At 35.6% G+C, this 21,591-nt stretch overlaps 1 protein-coding gene across 2 annotated transcripts in view; it reads right to left on the bottom strand.

Moving 5' to 3' along the window:
- Positions 1–21,591, bottom strand: part of CPLANE1 (ciliogenesis and planar polarity effector complex subunit 1) — a 174,408-nt gene that overhangs the window by 91,744 nt on the left and 61,073 nt on the right. For both annotated transcript variants that reach the window (XM_058307927.2, XM_058307923.2), the window contains exons 20-24: positions 19,707–19,868; positions 17,972–18,110; positions 13,439–13,548; positions 13,124–13,282; positions 12,913–13,021 (exon numbers count right to left, since the gene is read on the bottom strand). In XM_058307927.2, coding sequence (XP_058163910.1) covers positions 12,913–13,021; positions 13,124–13,282; positions 13,439–13,548; positions 17,972–18,110; positions 19,707–19,868 — 679 coding nt within the window. The remainder of the gene's footprint in view (positions 1–12,912; positions 13,022–13,123; positions 13,283–13,438; positions 13,549–17,971; positions 18,111–19,706; positions 19,869–21,591) is intronic.

A 21,591-nucleotide genomic window follows, 5' to 3' on the forward strand; every position in this document is an offset into this window, starting at 1 on the left:
GGAAGTCACCAGGGAAAAGAATGTGGTTAGAGAATGGAAAGCTGAGGTTTAAACTGTGCAGAATTGGTAAAAAGTTGTTTGTAAATCTTCAGAAATGAATAGAAATGGTGAAAGCATAGCTTAGGATTTGTAACTATAGTGCTAACATATGCATATAATAGTGGTTTGTTTTTTGTTGTTTTTCTTTTTGGGGGTGGAGTTGAGAATGTTCTAATACCGACTAAAATGATACATGCACAATTCGTTGATTATACCAAATGCCACTGATTGTATTAATACATTTTAGATAAATTATATGTTTTATGAACAAATAAAATAATAGTGTGAGTTGGGAGGAAAATATACCAAATGTAAGATATAGAATGCAGTTATTAGTAATACTTTGACAATGTTCTTCCATAATTTGTAACAAATGTTTCACAACAATGTAAGGTATTGGCTGTGGCTTGATGTACAGGAGCCCTGTATAATGTTATGCATGTTTGTTTTGTAAGATCACAAGTTTTACTATACACTTATTGTTTATATATGTTCACACATGAATGATGTACTTCAATAAATTGTTTTTAAAATAAAAACACAGCATGGGAAAGTGGATGTGGCTCAAGCAATCGGGCTCCTGTACACCATATAGGAGGTTCAGGGTTCGATACCCAGGGCCTCCTGGTAAGGCAAGCTGGTCCACGTGAAGTGTTGCCCCACACAGGAGTGCTAGTCCATGCCAAAAGCTGGCGCAGCAAAATGACACAACAGAAAGAGACACAAAGGAGAGATAATAAGAGATGTAGCAGACCAGGAAGCTGAGGTGGTGCCAGAGAATGAGCACCTCTCTCCCACTCCGAAAGGTCCCAGGATCAGTTCCTGGAGCCGCCTAGTGAGAATACAAGCAGATACAGAAGAACACACAGTGAATGGACACAGAGAGCAGACAATGAGGGGGAGGGAAGAAATAAATAAATAAATATTTAAAAATATATATTGTACGGGGGAAAAAACTAGGAATAGAAAAAAACATTCTTTTTTGATATATGCACACCACTGTTCATAGTAGCATTATTCACTATTGCCAAAAGTTGGAATCAACCCAAATGCCCATCAACAGATGAATGGATAAACAAAATGTGGTACATACATACAGTGGAATACTATTCAACTGTAAGAACGAATACAGTACTATCACATGGGATAACATGGATGAATCTTCAGAACCTTATATTGAGCGAAGCAAGCCAGGCATTGAAAGACAAATACTACATGACCTCTCTGATATGAATTAAGCAAATCAAGGTGTCTCAGAGAGCCAGAGACTGGAACACAGGCTTATAAGAAATGGGGGGGTGGGGGGGGAGAGGAAGGAAGTGAACCAATGCCCACACAGGTAAAATCTATGATAAAGTGGAGGTAAGTAGTTGTGCAGTGAAGGGAGAAGATGGGGGCATAGGGATACTATTGGGTTGGGCTTTGCAGGCTTGAGGGGGGCTAGGGTTGGGAGGATGCATCAGATGGTCCATGGAATTGGGGGGAAGGTTGGGGGAGAGCAGGTGAACACAGGAGATTGTTGGGTATGTGGTTGAAACTATAATGTTGAGAAAACTCTTTGGAAAATATAACAAGGAAGGGTTACTGGTTTAAGGTGTTTGATGGAGAGCATCCAGCACAGGGTGCACATGGGGCAGATTTCTAAGTGCTCATCATGTCATAGTGTATTATATCAGTGAGTAGAGACCCATACAATGAGCATGAAGGTGTTATACGTCCATCCTAGGGGGGCCTGATATTCTCAAACAGAGGGGAGGGTGTCTCTAGAGAGCATGGGTGGCTCCCAATCAGGGAGGACAGACTAGTGTGTTAAGCCCCCAGCATTGTTGCAAGTATCTAGCAATCTTGTCCTTCAAGCAGTGAAGCATGGTTGTCATTGTGGTCCCTGAGGGGAGGGGGTGAGAAGAATAGAACAGTTGGAAGAAGGGTAACTGGGGGGAAATGGAGGTGTTCTACAAGATCCTGCAATGATGGATACAAGCCATATTAAACTTCACCAAAAATTTATAAAAGTATATAGTCTAAAATGTAAGCCATAATGTAAACCATAATGTAACCAAAAATTTATAAAAGGGTACAGTCTAAAATGTAAATCATAATGTAAACCCTAATGGAAGCATGTTTGGTTCCAATGGCTATGTTTCAATATCTGTACATCAGTAGCAGCAAATGTAACATCCACATGTAAAAAGAGCATTGCTGGGGAAGGAGGGAAAGGTTTGATGTTGGGTATATGGGAGTCTCCTGTATTTTATATGTGACTATAAATGTTAGAGAGGATGTGAGGAGATAGGAACACTTATTCACTGTTGGTGAATGTAGAATGGTAGAGTCACTATGCTATGGAAGACTGTTTGGTTGTTCCTAAGGAAGTTGAATATAGCCTTGTCATGTAACCCAGCAATACCATTACTAGGCATATACCCAGAACTGAGAGCAGAGACATTAGACACATAGACACTGATGTTCATAGTGGCATTATTCACAATTATTGGAAACAACCCAGTTGTCCATCAACGGAAGAATGGATAAACAAATTGTGGTATATCCACAATGGAATATTAAGCAGCAGTAAGAAGAAATGAAGTCAGGAAGCTATGACAACATGGATGAACATGGAGAACATTATGTTGAGTGAAGCAAGCCAGATACAAAGGGACAGTATTACTTTATGATTGAGTTATTATGATCCAAAGATATTGTATAAAGTCATGGAATTAATAATTAGAATATAGGTCACCAGAACACAGAGTGAGGGTAGAGAATGGAAAGATGAGGGTTAATCTGTGCAAAGTTGGTTAAAAGGTTGTTTGTAAATCTTTGAAAATAAATAGAAATAGTGACAGCACATCATGTGTTTGTAACTAGCAGAGCTATTATATAACAGTGGTTCAAAGATGTAGAATAAGTTGACCCAAAAACCAAAGAAAAGCTATGAAACAAAACCATTAGGCAAAAGAGAAAAATTGACCATCACAGTAAATTCATCAACATATTCAGATGCCTAGACATCAGCAAAAAATTGCAAGCCATACTAAGAAACAGGAAGAGATGGCCCATACAAAGGAACAAACCAAGTCCTAAGAAGAAACAGGATTTAAGACATTTATGCCATGATAATCACAAAAATTTCCTAAATTCGAGTTGAAAGAAAATATGCCAAGAGATAAAGGATATCAAAAAGAGTGTAGGTGAGCATAGAGTACAATCTGAAAGACTGCAAAGAAAAGTAACAGTCCTTATGGGAATAAAAGATAATGGATGAGATTAAAAATACATTAAATGCACATAAAGCAGATTTGAAATGATTGAAGACAGTGATGTTGAGGACAATATCTGGAACTGAAAAAGGAAGAATAGAAAGAGAACAGAATGGAAAAAATGGAACAGGGTCTCAGGGTATTAAATGACAAAGCAAAATACACAAATACATGCATTTTATCTGTGCACCAGAAGGAGAAAAGAATGGAAAAGGGGCAGAGAGAATATTTGAGGAAAAAATGACCAAAAACATCCCAACCCTTATGAAAGACATAAATATCAATAGCCAAGAAGAACAATGCATGCCAAAGAGAGTAAATCCAAGTAGACCTACTCTGAGACACCTACTATTCAGAATGACAAATATCAGAGATGAGAGAGAATTGTGAAAGCAGTAAGAAAAAAGCAAAGCATCACATACAAGGGAACCTCAATAAGACTAAGTGTTGCCCTCTCATTAGAAACCATGATGGTGAGAAGAAGGTGGTATGATTTATTTAAAGTACTGAAAGAGAAAAATTGCCAGTCAAGAATTCTGTATCAGGCAAAACTGTCCTTCGAAAATGACAGTGAGTTCAAAGTCTTCAAGACAAACAAAAACAGAGAAAGTATATTACCAAAAGACCAGAATTACAAGAGATAAGAAAGGGAGTGCTATAGCCCAAAAGGAAAACACAAACCACGAGAGACTTGCAGAAGAGTACAGAAATGAAGATGATTAGTAAGGGTAGTTTAAAGGGTAAAAAGACAGACAACAGTAAGATGAAAATGGAAAGCCAAAGGATAAAATGGATGAAGTAATGTCTTTATAGTAATAACACTGAACATTAATGGACTGAATTTCCCAATCAAAAGACACAGACTAAGAGAATGGATAAAAATATACAAGGAATCTATAAGCTTTCTACAAGAGACTCACCTCAGATGTAAGGATACAATCAAGTTGAAAGTGAAAGGTCAGAAAAAGATATTCCATGAAAACAGTAACCAAAAAAGAGCTGAAGTAGTGATACTAATATCAGACAAAATAGATTTTAAATGCAATACTGTTATAAGGGATGAAGACAGTCATTATGTATTAATAAAAGGGGCAATTCACCAAGTTGAAATAACTATAATAAATATTTATGTACCTAACCTAAGAGTTCCAAGATACATGAGGCACAAACTGAAGAGAGAAATAGATATGTCTCTACAATAATAGCTGGAGAATTCAATACACCATTCTAAGAATTGGACAGAACATCTGGACAGAATAAATAAAGGAACAGAGAGCTTGAATAATACGATAAATGAATTAAACGTAAAAGATATTTATAGACCATTACACCCCCGAAACAGCAGTATATTCATTCTTTTCAAGCACTCATGGATCTTTCTCCAGGAGAGGCCATAGGTTGGGTCTAAAGACAGGTCTAAATAAATTGTAAAAGATTGAAATTACACAAAACACTTTCTCCGGTCATAACAGAATGAAGCTGGAAATAAATAATGGATGGAAAAATGGGAAATTCATAAACAAATGGAGATTAAACAACATACTCTTAAATAATCAGAGGGTTGAAGAAGAAATTGCAAGAGAATTCAGTAAATATCTTGAGACAAATGAAAATGAGAACACAACTTATCAAAACCTATGGGACATTGCAAAAAGCAGTGCTGAGAGGAAAATTTATAGCCCTCAATGCTTACATTTAAAAAAAGAGGAGATGGCTAAAATCGAAGACCTAACTACATACATAGAGGAACTAGAAAAATGAAGATCAAACTAAGCCCAAATCAAGCTGAAGGAAAGAAACAGTAAAGATCACAGAGCAGAAATGACATTGTGAAAGAAAACAAACAAACAAACAAAAAGAAAGAAACCACAGAGAGAATCAACAAAACCAAAAGTTGGTTCTTGGAGAAGATCAACAAAATCAACAAGCCCTTAGCTAGACTGGCAAAGAAAAAAAAGAGAGAAGACACAAATAAATAAAATCAGAAATGAGAGGGGGAATATTAACATGACCCCACAGAAATAAGAGAGATCCTCAAAGGATACTATGAAAAAATGTACACCAAAAAACTAGACAATGTAGATAAGATGCACAAATTCCTAGAAACACAGAAACAACCTATACTGACCCTAGAAGAAAAAGAAGACTTCAACAAACCAATCACAAGAAGAGATTGAAATAGTCATCAAAAACCTCCCAAAATGAAAAGCTCAGAACCAGATGGCTTCACAGATGAATTACATCAATCATTCAAAGATGATCTAATATTATACCAATCTTGCTCAAGCTCTTCCAAAAAATGAACAGGAAGAAATACTACCAAACTAATTCTATGAAGCCAACATCACCCTACCAAAAACATATACAGATACTATGAAAACAGAAACTTAGAGATCAATTTCTCCAAAGAATATGATGGAAAAATTCACAATAAAATACTTACTAAACAAATCCAAAAGCACATTAAAAGAATTACATACCAGTAACAAGTGGGCTTTTTACCAGGTATACAAAGATGGTTCAATACAAGAAAATCAATTATTGTAATAAGCCGCATTAATAAATTGAAGAAGAAAAATCACATAAAGCTCTCTATAGACATAAAAAAAAAAGGGCATGTAACAAAATACAGTATCCTTTCTTGATAAAAACACTCTAAAAGATAGAAATAGAAGGAAGCTTTCTCAACATGGCAAAGTGCATATTTGACAACCATAAAGCTAACACAGTACTCAATAAAAAGACTGAAACCTTTCCCACTGAGATTGTGAGAGAGACAAGGATGCCCACTGTCACCAATGTTACTCAATATTGTGCTAGAACTTCTAGCTAGAGCAATTAGGCAAGAAAAAGAAATAAAAGGCACCCAAATAGGAAAGGAAGAAGTAAAACTTTCACTATTCACTGATGACATGATCCTCCATACAGAAAATCCCAATAAGTCCACAACAAAGCTACTTGACCTAACAGACTAGTTCAGCGAAGTGCCAGGATACAAGATTAGTATGCAAAACTCAGAAGCATTTTTATACACTAGTAATGAGCAATCTGAGGAGAACGTTTAAAAAATTCCATTTACTAGCAAATAAATCAAATATTTAGGAATAAACTTAGCCAAGGACATAGAGGACCTATATTCAGAAAACTACAAAACATTTTAAAACAAAGAAGAACTAAATAAATGGAAGGACATTCTGTGTTCATGTATTGGAAGACTAAATATTGTTAAAAGGACAATTCTACCCAAACTGATTAACAAATTCAATGCAATCCCAACAGCCTTCTTTGCAAAAATTGAAAAGCCAATTATTAAATTTATTTAGAAGGGTAATGGGCCCAAAATAACCAAAAGTGTCCTGAAAAAAAAGAATGAAGTTGGAGTACTCTCACTTCCTGACTTTAAATCGTATTACTTAACAACAGAGTTAACAATAGCATGGTACTGGCATAAAAGTAGACATACTGACCAATAGAACTAAGTTAAGACCTCAGTTAAAGACCCTCTCATCTATGGTCAAGTATTTTTTTCAATTTTACTGAAGTATATCATTCATACATAAACAATATAAACAATAAGTATATACTAAAAGCTGTGTGAACTTGTAAAACAATAAACATAACTTTATACAGGGCTCCCACAAACACCCTGCATTGTTGTGAAATACATGTTACAAATTATGAAAAAGGATCATCAAAATATTTCTCCTAATTACAGTCTTACATTTGGTGTATTTTTCCTCCAACCCACCCTATTATTTTTTAAATATATTTTTATTAGAGAAGTTGTGGACTTACAAAACAATCATGCACATGTGTAGAATTCCCATACAACATCCCTTGACCAGCACACCACACCATGGTGGAAAATTTGTTACAGATTATGAGATATTATCATCAGACTATTACTACCAACCATGGTCCATAGTGTACATCTGGCACACATTTTCCATATATGGCCAAGTATTTTTGACAAGGTTCTCAAGCTCACCGAGCAAGACCAGAACAGTCTATTCAACAAATGTTGCTGGAAGAACTGGATATCCATACCCAAAATAAAGAAAACACCTTATACAAAAATTAACAAAATGGATTAACAACCTAAATATAAAAGCTACAACCATAAAATTCTTAGAGGAAAATGTTGGGAAACATCTTCAGAATCTTGTGGAAGGCAGTAGTGTTTTAAACCTTACACCAAAAGCATGAGTGACAAAACAAAAAATAGAAAAATGGGGCCTCCTCAAAATTAAACTTTTATTCTTCAAAAGACTGTCAAAAAAGTAAAAAGGCAGCCTACTCAATGGGAAAAAATCTTTGGAAACCATATATCTGATAAATCTCTATGTTATATATACAGAGTTCTCACAACAACAAAATGACAAGCAATCCAATTTAGATATGGGCAAAAGAATAAGACGTTTTTCTGAAATGGAAATACAAATGGCCAAAAGACACAAGGACAGATGTTCAACATCACTAGCCATTATGGAAATGCATATCAAAACTACAATGAGATACCATTTCACAGCTTACAGAATGGCAACTACTAAAGAGAAAACTACCAATGCTGTAAAGGATGTGAAAAAACAGGAATGTTCCTTCACTGTTGGTGGGAATGTCAAACAGTACAGTGTCTGTGGAAGAAAGTTTAGTGGTACCTCACTGAATAAAGAACTCTTTATTATCTGGCAATCCCATTACTAGAATATATTCAGAAGAACTGAAAGCAAGTACATGAGCTGACATTTGCACACTGATATTCATAGCATCACTGTTTACAAGTGCTAAAATATGGAAACAGTCCAAGTGTCCATCAACAGATGAATAGATAAACAAAATATGGTGTATACATACAATAGAATACTATTCAGCTATAAGAAAAAATGGCATCACAATGCATATAACAACATGGATGAACCTTAAGGACATTATGTTGAATGAAATAAGCCAGACACAAAAGGTCAAATATTTTACGGTCTCACTAATATCAACTAAATAAGATGAGTAAACTCATATAGGTAAACTCTAGAGTGTAGATTACTAGGAGATATAACGAGGGTTGAGAATGGGAGCTGACACTCAATGTATGTAGAATGTCTAATAAGGTTTACTGTAAAAGTAAATGGAAATGAATAGAGTTGATGGTAATATATTATAGTGAGCAAACTAACATTGCTCATTTATAAATGTAATTTTGGCTGAAAGAGATAGTCTGTGGATGTAAATGTCAATTTAAAGGAAGCTAAAGAATAATCTACGGAATGTGTAATAGTGATTTTGGTGGTGGATGAATATTATAGTTAGTATAAATATAAGAATGTTCTTTTGCAAAGTGTTAAAAATATGGTGATAGAATAGAAATTTACAACTACTATAACTTATGGACGTTAGTAATACTGTAATTTTTTTGCAGCAAAGCTAAAGATATTCTATCAATGCTAAGGGACAACACTAGGGGGTATAAGGAGGTATGGGGTTTTTCCTTTAGCAGTAATGAAAATATTCTAAAATTGACTGAGGTGATGACAGCACAACTCTGGAGAAAATGAGAACCACTGAGTGCACACCTTGAGTGAACTGTACAAGCATGGGACTGTATAACACAGTGAATCTTATGATGGAAGATGGACCGTGATTAATAGAACAAAAAGGAGAATGTTCTCTCATGAACTAAAACAAATATATAATACTAGTAACAGGTGTTACTAATCAGTAGGTTGGGGGGATACACAAAATATAAGAGATGGGTAATAGTAGTAATATTTTGATGATATTCTTTCATAGTTCATAACAAATACTTCACAACATTGCAAGGTGTTGGTGGTGGGGTGATGTTATGGGAGCCCTGTATGATGATATGTATGTTTGCTTTGTAAATTCAAAAATGTTACCATACACTATTGTTTATATATGTTCATATATATGAATGATATACATCAATAAAAAAATTTTAAAGACAAAATCAGAACAGAAATAATCATAAAGGAAAAGGAAGGATACTAATTTTCAATAAATACCTATAATATGCAAAGCACTCATTTCTTATATTTCATCTTATTTAATAAGCTTCCTCAATACAAATTCATGAAACAAGTATTAACATACTCATTTTTTAAAGAAGGAAATGAGGCTGACAGAAATTGAGCAACTTGTTTAAAGTCACAAAGTTACTAACTGACAGAGCCATAAATATGAAACCAGTTCTATCTGACTCCAAAGCAATAGAATTAGCTATTTTTAAATGGTAAGTATTTCTACTTTTTCACACTCCTATCTCTAAGAAAAGGCAGAAATGCATGAAAACAAAAACAGTGGAAAATAAATGCTTTCATAACAAAACAAGAGGAGGACTTCTTGCATGACAGCATGAAAACCTCCATAAACACACTTTCCAGTAAAAATGGTGGAAATTATTCTAAAATAACCATTTAAAGTCTCTGAAAATGGTTTTAAGGACATACAGTAAATGAATAAACATTTATTCAAAGAAATCTATTAAATTCGGTATGAAAAGCGAGTCTGTGATATTTGACCCAAAACCCCTTCCTTGCTTACTACTCTCTCCCAACACAAGGAGATGAACATTCCATTCCAGACTGGTGCAGCCAATAACACAGGGCTTGCTTTCTCCTCAGCTACCAATGAGAATGCTATTTTCCCAGGAGAGACAAAATTTCAGCGTTTCTCATCCTGCCCCACCTACCTTCTGCTGAGGCTAAGTCCCAAGTAAGTACAGTTAAGAGGAAGCAACCACCTTCTCTGGCTCTAGGAGAGACAAGCCAAGAAGACCTGAGACTACTGCCCTACTCTACAGAGTGCTCAGCTCCTAACAGAGGGTGCCACTTAGAGAAAACTGTGCCATTGTCCCTACGTTCAGCTCCAGAGCCCTGACTCAGAGATTTTGACCGGGAGAGAAGCAGACCATAAAACAGATACCTTAAATATTCCCAAAGAACTGACGTCACTTGCAGATGAGTGTGGAGAAGTCCAGCCAACAGTTACTGGAGTTTAATAACTGGGTATGAGGAAGCAGACTTGGCCCAGTGGATAGGGTGCCCGTCTACCATATGGGAGGTCCACGGTTCAAACCCCGGGGTCTCCCTGACCCATGTGGAGCTGGCCCATGCGCAGTGCTGATGTACGTAAGGAGTGCCCTGCCACACAGGGATGCCTCCCACGTAGGGGAGCCCCACACGCAAGGAGTGCACCCCGTAAGGAGAGCCGCCCAGCGCTAAGGAAAGTGCAGCCTGCCCAGGAATGGCGCCACACACGGAGAACTGACACAGCAAGATGATGCAACAAAAAGAAACACAGATTTCCGTGCAGCTGACAACAACAGAAGCGGACATAAACAAGAACATGCAGCAAATGGACACAGAGAACAGACAACTGGGGTGGGGGGGGGGGAGGGGAGAAAAATAAATAACATAAATAAATAAATAAATAAATAACTGGGTATGGTCAGGGAAAAGAGTCCTGTGACTCTGGGCATACTCAATCACCCATTGAGGAGAAAATTTCAGACACTTAACAATGAAGGAGGAAAGAGGGAACAGACTCCACTAAAATAACCTAACCAGTATTAAACAAATAAACAAGCAAATGGCAGTAATAAGCCCTGGAGGGAGGGTAGGAACCAATATCTAGAATTGCTATGTTATCTAAAATGTCCAGTTTCCAAGAGAAATTAGAAGGCATATGAAGAAACAGAGCAGCATGATCCATACATAGGAAAAAAATGTAGACAACAGAAATCGCTTGTGAGAGCAGCCAGTTATCAGACTTAACAGACAAAACCTTCAAAGTAGTGGTTACAAATACCTTCAAAGAACTAAAGAAAAACATGGTTAAAGAAAAAAAGGAAGGTGTGATAATAATGCTGTATCAAATAAAGAATATCAATACAGAGATAGAAATTATAAGAAAGAACCAAATGGAAATTATAGAGCTGAAATAACTGAAATGGAGACTTCAGTAGAGAGACTTAAGAGTAGATTTTAACTGGCAGAAGAATCAGGAAACTTGAAGAGAGATTGATAGAAATGAAGCAATTTGAAGAACAGAGGAAAAATGAACAGAGCCTCAGAGGAATATGAGGCACTATGAAGCACATCAACACATGCATAATGGAAGTATCAGAGGAGAAGAGAGAAAAACAAAGAGAAAAACATTGGAAGAAATGATGACTGAAAAGTCTCAAATTTATTCATAAAACAATAATCTACACATCCAACAATGATGCCTGAAAAGTCTCAAACTTATTCATAAAACAATAATCTACTCATCAACTAACTCCAATAAGATAAACAGAAAGAGATTCACAAACACATATATCATAGGAAAAATGCTGAAAGCCAAAGACAAGAAAAGCTTGAAAGCAGCAAGAAAAAAATGACTCAACACTTAGGAAGGAAACCAGTAATATTAACAGTTAATTTCTCAGCAGAAAAAATGGAGACAAGAGGCAGTAGGAAAATATATTCAAAATGCTCAAAGAAAATACTATCAACTAAGAATCCAATATCCAGCAAATGCTGTCTTTCAAAAATGAAGTGAAACAAAGATATTGCCAGATAAACAAAAACCGGTAATTTGTTGCTAGTATACTTACCATACAAGAAATATGAAAGGAAGTTCTTTAGACTGAAAGCAAATGACCCCAATGGTAATTTGAATCCACATGAAAAAACAAGAGCATCAATGAAGGTAGTATGTAATTATAAGACAATATAAATGCACATTTTTCTTTCTTCTCCTAACTGATTTTAAAAACGACTATATAGAACAATATGTTTATACTGTTTAGGGGCCTGTAACATACAGAAATATAATATATTTGCTAATAGCACAAAGAAGGTGGATGGGACCAAAGCTGTACTGGGCTAAGGAAATGACTCCAGATGGTAACTCAAATCCACAAGAACAAACAAAAAGAACCAGAAATGATAAATATTATAAAAGCTATAAATATATACATGCTCTCCTTTCTTCCCTCAGTTTCTTTAAAAGACATAAAATTTATATAAAGATTTATAACAATGTATTAACTTTATAACATTTATAGATGTAATATTTTTTAAAAATACCATAAAAGGCCAAAAGGAAATAGAACTATACAGGAGTAACATTTCTGTATTTCAGAGGATTTAAGCTAGTATAAATTTGAAGCTGCTTCCAATAAGTTAAGATGTATATGGTAGGTCCTGGAGCAATCACTAAGGAAATAACAACAAAAAAAATTAGTGAAAACATCATTCAAGAAATTAAAATGTTACATTAGAAAACACTCACTTAATACAAAAAAAAGCAGTAAAGGAGGAACAAAAAGACATGAAACATGAGACAATATAAAATGGAGGACATAAATCCAACTATATCCATAATAACACTAAATATGAATGGATTAAACAATTCAATGAAAAGGCAGAGACTGCCAGACTGGATTAAAAAACAAAATCCAACTATTAGCTGTTTACAGAGACATACTTTAGAATCAAAGATACAAACAGATGTAAAATAAAAGGATAGAAAAATATATATCATGCAAACAGCAACTAGAAAAAAATGGAATCTTCAGCAATTTATCTATTAGATGTCTGAAAAAGACAAATACCTTTCACAACACAGTGTCTGAGTCTCTGCTGAAGAGAGTGGTATTTTCCTCTTAAAGAAACCCTTATGTCCTCTGGATTTGGAAATGCTTTAATGAAAATTTCTGCTACCTTAAGAAAAATTTAAAAATGAGTTTTATGGATAACATAAAATAAAAATCCTTTAAAATCTCTTATTCTAATGTAGTTTACTTTCATATATAATCATATTACCTTGCTGATTGCTGGCAACTCTCCAATAAGGCTCAAAATTACATCTTGAATAAGTTCTTCAATATTTAAAAATCGAGAGAAAGGAAGCATTCTATAAGCCCATTCCAGTGCACTGAAGCAGTGCTCAATCACAGAAGAATCAAACGCCACTTCAAGGTCCTAAATGGACATTGAAAATTTTATTTCCTTCTCAGTTTAGGTTGATAGACTAGAATGAGTTCTAAGAGAAAACTCTGCTAAAAAGAGTAAAAATCTCTGATTAAGCAATAATTTCCCAAGTAAGTTCAATTTTCTTATTCTTGTGCCAGTAAATACCTTTTTTTCACCCACATTTTCTCTTGCTTTTTGATATTGCCTGCAACTATAGGATAACTTATCACGGATATGCAGCATCCAACACAAAGCACAAAGTTCTCTGAAGCAACCTAAATCAAGAACACAAATACAAAATAAAATTGTATGACTGTGTATGTTAACAACATCTTCAGCTCAATTGATTACTTCTTCAAAATATTATGTTGTTGATTATAAAAGAAACCACATGCTTATTGTAAATACCTTATTAAAAAGTCATGTAGATCCCTTCCTGAAGTTTTATATATATTGTTAACTTGCTCTGTGTACAATGAGTTTACTTACTTCATAACTTCACAGCATATTATGTGGATATTTTTCAAAGCCAATACATAGAGCTCTACTTTATATTGTTCTATTATATAGTTAACTTATTTGGTAACGCACATTGATAGGCACTTATGTTTTAAACTGTTTAATATTAAAAACAATTATTTGAAATATTTATTTTCATACTAAAAGCAATACAAATACACAAATACATATAAAATCATGACATGTATGCTGTTTTACCAGTTTTTAGTTTTTTTTAATGTCATATAAGTTGACTGTCTTTCCAAGGTGGTAGTATAAACATACTAAGTTTTTTTATTGCCAATATAGTAAGTATTCTGTTGTATGGATTATCATCATTTAACTATGTACAATGCAAAGGCTTCATAATCCAGCTGGAAAACATGTTTTCATTGTTCTTCTAATCTTAATTTTATTTCTCTTAGTATGACCAAAGTGGAACAACCAAGTAAGACCCATCCTCCCTACTCACTTGTTTTGAGATTAATGTTTTCTGTGGAGGGAGAAAGTTAATACCCTAAAACTTAACAGTTATTAAGACTTAATTTGTTTTTCAGGCTATAAAAAAGTTTATTAAAAAAATAAACAACATATATAAACACTTTTTTCAGTCATAAGGCTTTGTAATACAGCATATCCGGTCCATACCTTAAATTTCTGCAGTGAGAGTACCCTAACTGTAAACTAACAATAATCAGCTTAATTTATCTTCCAGTGAGCTATTGTGTCTATATGAAAATAAATAACCAGGTTCTGCTCAGTAATTTTTTTAGTGACACTATTTTTACAGTAAATTGACTTTTATACAAGTAGTATTTTCATTTTACTCATAAAGCTACTTGATCTATTTTTTAAACAACTATCACAAAGCTGGGAAACAGGAAACATGGTTTGACATTATATAAACTAAGCAGAAAACAAGTCTTCTACAAATCCTAGCCACCCCAGGAGGGGGATGCAGGGCGGTGAGTACATGCACCCAGGAGGATTTCAGGACCATTATGGACATTTTCAAACTATACTCCATCCCCATACACCAGATTCTGGTAAGTTCTAATGAACCTATGGCCCAGTCTTTTGAGAAAGGTACCATTCCTCACGGATTTGTTTCATTGTTTCATATGTCATAGACATGATGGAAGAGAACTAAGAAACAGTTAAATAGTAGACAACATAGTAGGCAGCTATTTATCTTCTAAAAGCATTCCTAATATGTATTTTTTCCAAGCATTTTTAAAAGGAAAATGACAATGGAAAATATCATGAGTATACCATACATAATAAGGGTAAGGATAGTATGTTAAACTTACTTTCCTGTTTTATAAGGGTTTGTGTATATACTGAGTCTTGATGTAAAATTGCATCTTACAGGAAGTCATGATGAAAAAGATCAAACATCAAAAAGACATAAGCAACTGAAACCAGAATATAAGTAGTTCTACTGGACAAATGATCTGGTTTCCTCAATTTAAAAATAGCCATGAAAAAAAAAATGGGGGAAGGAAACATTTACAGATTAAGTGAGACAATTTGGCCAAACTGCAATGTCTATAGGACTTTGGATCCAAATTTCAAAAAATAACTGTAAAAAGATATTTTGAGATAATCAAGGATATTTAAACAGAATGGTATGTAACATATGATATAGGAACTTTTAATAGGCATGTTAATAGAATTGTAGTTATTAAAAATTCTTTATTTGTTAACTATATATTTTGAACTTTTCATGGGTGAAATGATAGAATGTTCCAGATTTGCTTTCAAAATGCTGACAATTATTGCAGCTAGGTGGTAGGCACTTGAGAATTCATTATATTCTCTCTACTTAAATGTTCTATAATAAAAAGCTTCAAAAATTTTGAAAGCCATGATTTTAAATAACAATCCAAGGAAGGAAACTTTTTTTTTGAGATACCAGGGTCAGGGACTGAACCCAGGACTTCATATGTGGGAAGACAGTGCTCAACCACTTGAACTACATCCACTCCCTGGAAACTTTTTTTTTTAATTTAGTCAAATCACTTTTCAACAATCAAAACACAAAACTGAGTAAAACAGAGATCCTAACCTCAGGATCAAAATGAAAATACTGAAAATATACGTTAAAATTCTTTTTAAAAATCATTTCAAAGGACTATGTGCTTTTTATGAGCAAAGACCTTTAAACTGGGATTATAAATTTAACAGATCTAGATTATCAAGAATGCATCTGCCATTTCCAGGTGACACCTGCTGACTATGCCTTTTGTTAGAGTGAACAGAAAATTTATGAAACTAAACTCATAGAGCTGCCCAGCGTGAAAGAAAGTGCAGCCTGCCCAAGAATGGCACTGCACACATGGAGAGTTGACACAACAAGATGATGCAACAAAAAGAAACAGAGATTCCTGGTGCCACTGATAAGGATAGAAGCGGTCACAGAAGAACACACAGTGAATAGACACAGAGAGCAGACAACTGGGGGGGTAGGGAAGGGGAGAGAAATAAAAAATAAATCTTGAGAAAAAAAAAAAGTATTTTAGGACAGCTATGGCTCAATCAGTTGGGCTCCCATCTACCATATGGGAGGCCCTGAGTTTGCACCTTGAGGCCTCCTTGTGAAGGTAGGCTCGCCTGCACACTGCAGAGAGCTGCCAGCCTGGGCATCACAGAGTGCCACCGGAGAGCCGACTCAGCAAGGTGAAGCAACAAAAAGGAGACAAGTAAAAACACAGAAGAGCACATAGCAAATGGACACAGAGAGCAGACAACAAGCAAGCCACGGGGAGGGGGTGGGGAAGGTAAATAGAGATAAATACAGACACAGAAGAACGCAAGGCGAATGGACATAGAGAGCAGACAGCAAGCAAGTCACAAGGGGGGGGATTAAAAAAAGTATTTTAGTGCCAAGATAGTTTGAAAATGGCCTGTTTGACAAGGTCCAAGGACTCATTATTTTACATTAGCAAAGGTTGAGTGTGTTAGATTTTTTTTCATCAAAGTCTAGAGATAAGATCAGGGCTTAATATAAATATGACTGATTAAAATTAAGGATTAAGGAGCTAAGAGTGGAATGATACCTATAAGTTTTACTTCTTTTTAATCTTGGTATGTAGATAACTAGACATAAAACATGAACAGCAAACTAAAAATGTTCATTGTAACCGGAAGCCAAAAGAAAGACACATTAAAGTAAAAGTTACCATTTTTTACCCATTAATCTGAAAGAACTATAAAATTTGGTTTATTATTTCAAAAGATATAAAATAGGCATACCCATTGACCCAGGAATTCCATTTCTGACAATCTATCCTAAGGAAATACTTCAAAGTTTAAAAAAGAAACAGTGATGCCAGAAACAACTTAAATGTATAAATAAAATTAAATTATAATATGTACTCTAATAAAGGCCATTAAAATAACTGACATTGGGAAGCAGATGTGGCTCAAGCAATTGAGCTCCCGCCTACCACACTGGAGGCTCCTGGTTCAGTTACCTGTGCCTCCTAAAGAAGACAGAGAGCTGGTACAACAGGCAGGCGCAGCAAGCTGACCCAGCAAGAGACACAAGAAGAAAAAAAGAAAACATAACAAGAAACACAACAAAGCAGGGAGAGGAGGTGGCTCAAGTGATTAGTCAACTCCCTTCCATATCAGAGGTCTTGGGTTCAGTTCCTGAAGCCTACTAAAGAAACAAGGAAGATGAACAGACATAGCAAGTGAAAATAACCGGGGGGGGGGGGGGGGGCCGGGAGAGAGAGAGAAAAAACAAATCTTTTTTAAAAATTGATATTAAGGTTTATAAAATGAAAAAGCTTAGGTGGAGCATGTTGTTAGAAACACAGGAGGCAAAACATCAGGTTTACTCCTGACCCCTTAAAGTAGTTGACAGCATATCCTAACAGCAGGAAAATTACCAGGGAAAGGCTTTCTTGAGAGCTAAAATTTTAAATTTAAATTTAAAAGGAAAGACAATGTCATAGTTGTCAAGATTTGTTTTAAATAATAAATTACTACTTCAATTTCACACATAATATAAATATATATGTATATACCTGGCTGTTAAAAATATAGTATTTGCTTATAAGCACAAAATAAAAGATCATAGAATATGCTATGCTTTGAAGAGTAACAATGTTTACAAACTTTCCCCTATTAAATTAAAGTGTACAATTACTCAAATTTAGGCCTAATTAGCATTCGGTTCATTTTGGCACAAACCTATTGCTTTACTGGAAACTTCATCGAGCTTGTGATCTCCAGTTGCTCCAGGTCTAAAGAATCCCATACCTCCTTTACAATAATTAAGTAACGATTGAGGGAAAGGACTCAATGAAGGAAGGAAACCTTTTATTCGAATCTGAAAGTAAAGAATGATAAAATATATTTAATTATTAATAGCCTAAATCATTTTTTAAGAAAACTATAGAGCAAGAAACAAGGCCTAGAAGATAAACAAGATAGATGGACAATACAGCATTGTTCACATAACATGCAAGTAAAATACCTATGAAATCACTTGTACTTTCAGAAACTTAGCTCACAAATTTATTTCAAGAAATTCACTAGGTTGTATCTCAAAAAAGGAAAGAAAGTTTCTGAGAGAATTATTTACCCTCTCTTAGCATTCAATTTTGCCTATATATAAATAAATTAAAGCTATTTGCCTCTGACTTCCCCCACAAGCATTAAAAAACCCTCTCATCTAAAATAAAACTATGTACCGTACCTAAAAACAAATACAAAAACACATTTATCTACATACATATATATTTTTTAAATTAAGCTATAAATGGAAGAACTAGAAAGTCATCATTTGGGAAACCTTAATAAAATAATGGCTCTAAACAAGGATCATCAATAAATGCTAAATTAGGGAAGCGGACTTGGCCCAGTGGTTAGGGCTTCCATCTACCCCATGGGAGGTCCGCGGTTTAAACCCCGGGCCTCTTTGACCCCTGTGCAGCTGGCCCATGCACAGTGCCAATGCATGCAAGGAGTGCCATGCCACGCAGGGGTGTCCCCTGCGTAGGGGAGCCCCATGCGCAAGGAGTGTACCCCGTAAGGAGAGCCGCCCAGTGCAAAAAAAGTGCAGGCTGCCAGGAGTGGTGCCGCACACACAGAGAGCTGACGCAGCAAGATGATGCAACAAAAAGACACAGATTCCCGTGCCGCTGACAATAGCAGAAAGCAGACAAAAAGAAGAACATGCAGCAAATGGACACAGAGAACAGACAGCTGGGGTGGGGGTGGGGGGAGAGAAATAAATAAAATAAATCTTTAAAAAAAAAATGACACTGTGGATTCTGGTTGTAACCTTAATTTTAATCATAGCCACATGGAAGATATTTGGGACTAATGGCATTTATATCGCCATTTCACAGAGTCAGAAAGCAGGCCTGCAAAGGATTTGCAGCTGGGTAAGATGTATAAGCATGCAGTTTCAGCTCGGCTGAAGACAGTATAAAACAAGCTTACAGCCCCAGAATCAAACAGAATTACACATCTCAGAAGACAGTTAGTGGAAGATACTGACTAGTGGAAATACTGAAACACATAGCCAAGAACTAACACTAACCATCCATGCTTTCACCAACATAAGCCCTCACAAAACGTACATACCTCAGGGAGAATAGGGAGAAGGGGAGAGCCTTGAACAACTGAGTCTAAAATGTTTAAATGTTCAATGACTGTGTGGGTGGAATGGGGGAAGTAAAGGAAGTCACCTGGAATTCACTGACTACATTGCCAGACACTTGAACTAACAGAGTCCTTATCTTTTAGCAAGAATTACCTGGTTTCTCTAGGTTGTTTATTGCAAATAAACTTGAAATTTATGGATTTTATATGGTAGGACTCCTTGGAAAATGTCGCAATTATAATTATTGTGTTTAAAAATATTAGTATATTTAAATTGTTTAATACAGCACGTTAAGTGATTAAGACACATCCATACCTTCTGCATGACCTTTCTTGCCCACCTCAACTGCAAGATGTACCATTGTGCTGCAGGAAAAGAACACCGAGCTGCCCGGAAAAGCAAGAGAATACGCTGGATGATTCCCGACACCTTTTGGCGATATTCTTTTTCAGCTTTTAAAAGATCACCGCCATCTTCCTGAGGAAAAAATAAAACAGTAGGTTTTAGTAGTTAGTAGTATGGAAATTTATTTTAAATAATTTTATTTCAAATTCAAATGAATAAAATAACAGAAAAAGGAAGCTCAACAAATTATGGAAGCATTACTCCTAAAAGTTCAGTTCAGGCACTTTTATCTTATCTAATTCCAACTGCTAATTCAGTTGTTCCTTTAGTGTTCAGTAAGATACACAGACTAAATGACATAGTCAGGGTCTACTTATTAGTGGAAAAAAAATGAGAAAAAAATGCTTACTCTTATTCATATCTCACAAAACCACACACAATATTCTTTTTTTACCTTTAGCATTAATAAAGTACCAACTTTGCTTTTGCTACACAACCAATGTTGTTGTTAACTATAGTCTATAAATTACATTAGTCATATTTTTCCCATTTATCACCACATTCTTAACACCTTGTAGAACCTTCCTGTATTTATATTATTAACCACAATCCTCATCTACTGCCAAAAACATTGTTATACATTCCCTATATTATCCTCCAGCTGTACTCCAACTATCTCCCTAGACTCCCTAGACTACTTTCAGCCACAATCACATTCATACGTCAAAATTTGTTACATTTTAATGTGTTACCACATATTTACATTAGACCTTATTAAACATTCTACATACATCCAGGATAATCTTTCCCCTTCTCGTCCCACATTCCATCTCCCCCCAACCTACACTTCATAGTCCAACTCTGTAAGTCTACTCGTTGTATTTACTTCTTATCAGTGAGACCATACAATAGTCATCCTTTTTTGTCTGGCTTATTTCACACAACATAATAGCCTCAGGGTTCTCCATGTTGTCATGTGCTTTCCCAACTGATTTCTTCTTACAGCTGAATATGAATATACCACATCTTGTTTATCCATTCATTAGTTGACAAGACACTTAGGTTGTAAATAATGCCACTATGAAAATTGGTGTGCAAATATCTGTTCGCATCCTTGTTTTTATTCTTCTGAATAAATTCCTAGTAGTGGGATTGCCAGATCATATGGAAGTTCTATATTTAGTTTCTGAGGAACTGTCAAATCATCTTCCATAGAGGCTGCACCATTTTACACTCCCACCAAGAGTGAATTAGCATTCCTATTTTTCCACATCCTCTCCAGCACTGGTAGTTTTCTGTTTCTTTAATAATGGCCATTCTGAATGACATGAGATTATATCTCATTGTAGTTTTGATCTGCATTTCCCTAATAACTAATGATGTTAAATTTTTTTTTTTTAAGATTTTTTTTCTCCCCCCTCCCTCCACTGTCTGCTCTCTGTATCCATTCTCTGTGTATTCTTCTGTGTCTGCTTGTATTCTCATTAGGGGGCTCTGGAAACCAATCCTGGGACCTTCCAGAGTGGGAGAGAGGCAATCATTCTCTTGTGGCACCTCAGCTCCCTGGTGTACTGCGTCCCTAATTGTCTCTCCGCTGTGTTTCTTTTCATTGTGTCATCTTGCTGCACCAGCTCTCCGCATGGGCCAGCACTCTGCGCAGGGCAGCTCTCCTGCACAGGGCAGTACTCCGCTCAGGCCAGCTCTTGGCATGGGCCACCTCGCCACACGGGCCAGCATCCCTTCACCAGGAAGCCATGGGCATTGAACCCGGGACCTCCTATATGGTAGACAGAAGCCCAATTGCTTGAGCCACATCTGCTTCCCTTAAACATCTTTTCATGTGCATTTTGGCCAT

This window comes from Dasypus novemcinctus, chromosome 2, assembly GCF_030445035.2.
Source record: "Dasypus novemcinctus isolate mDasNov1 chromosome 2, mDasNov1.1.hap2, whole genome shotgun sequence".
Lineage (NCBI taxonomy): Eukaryota > Metazoa > Chordata > Mammalia > Cingulata > Dasypodidae > Dasypus > Dasypus novemcinctus.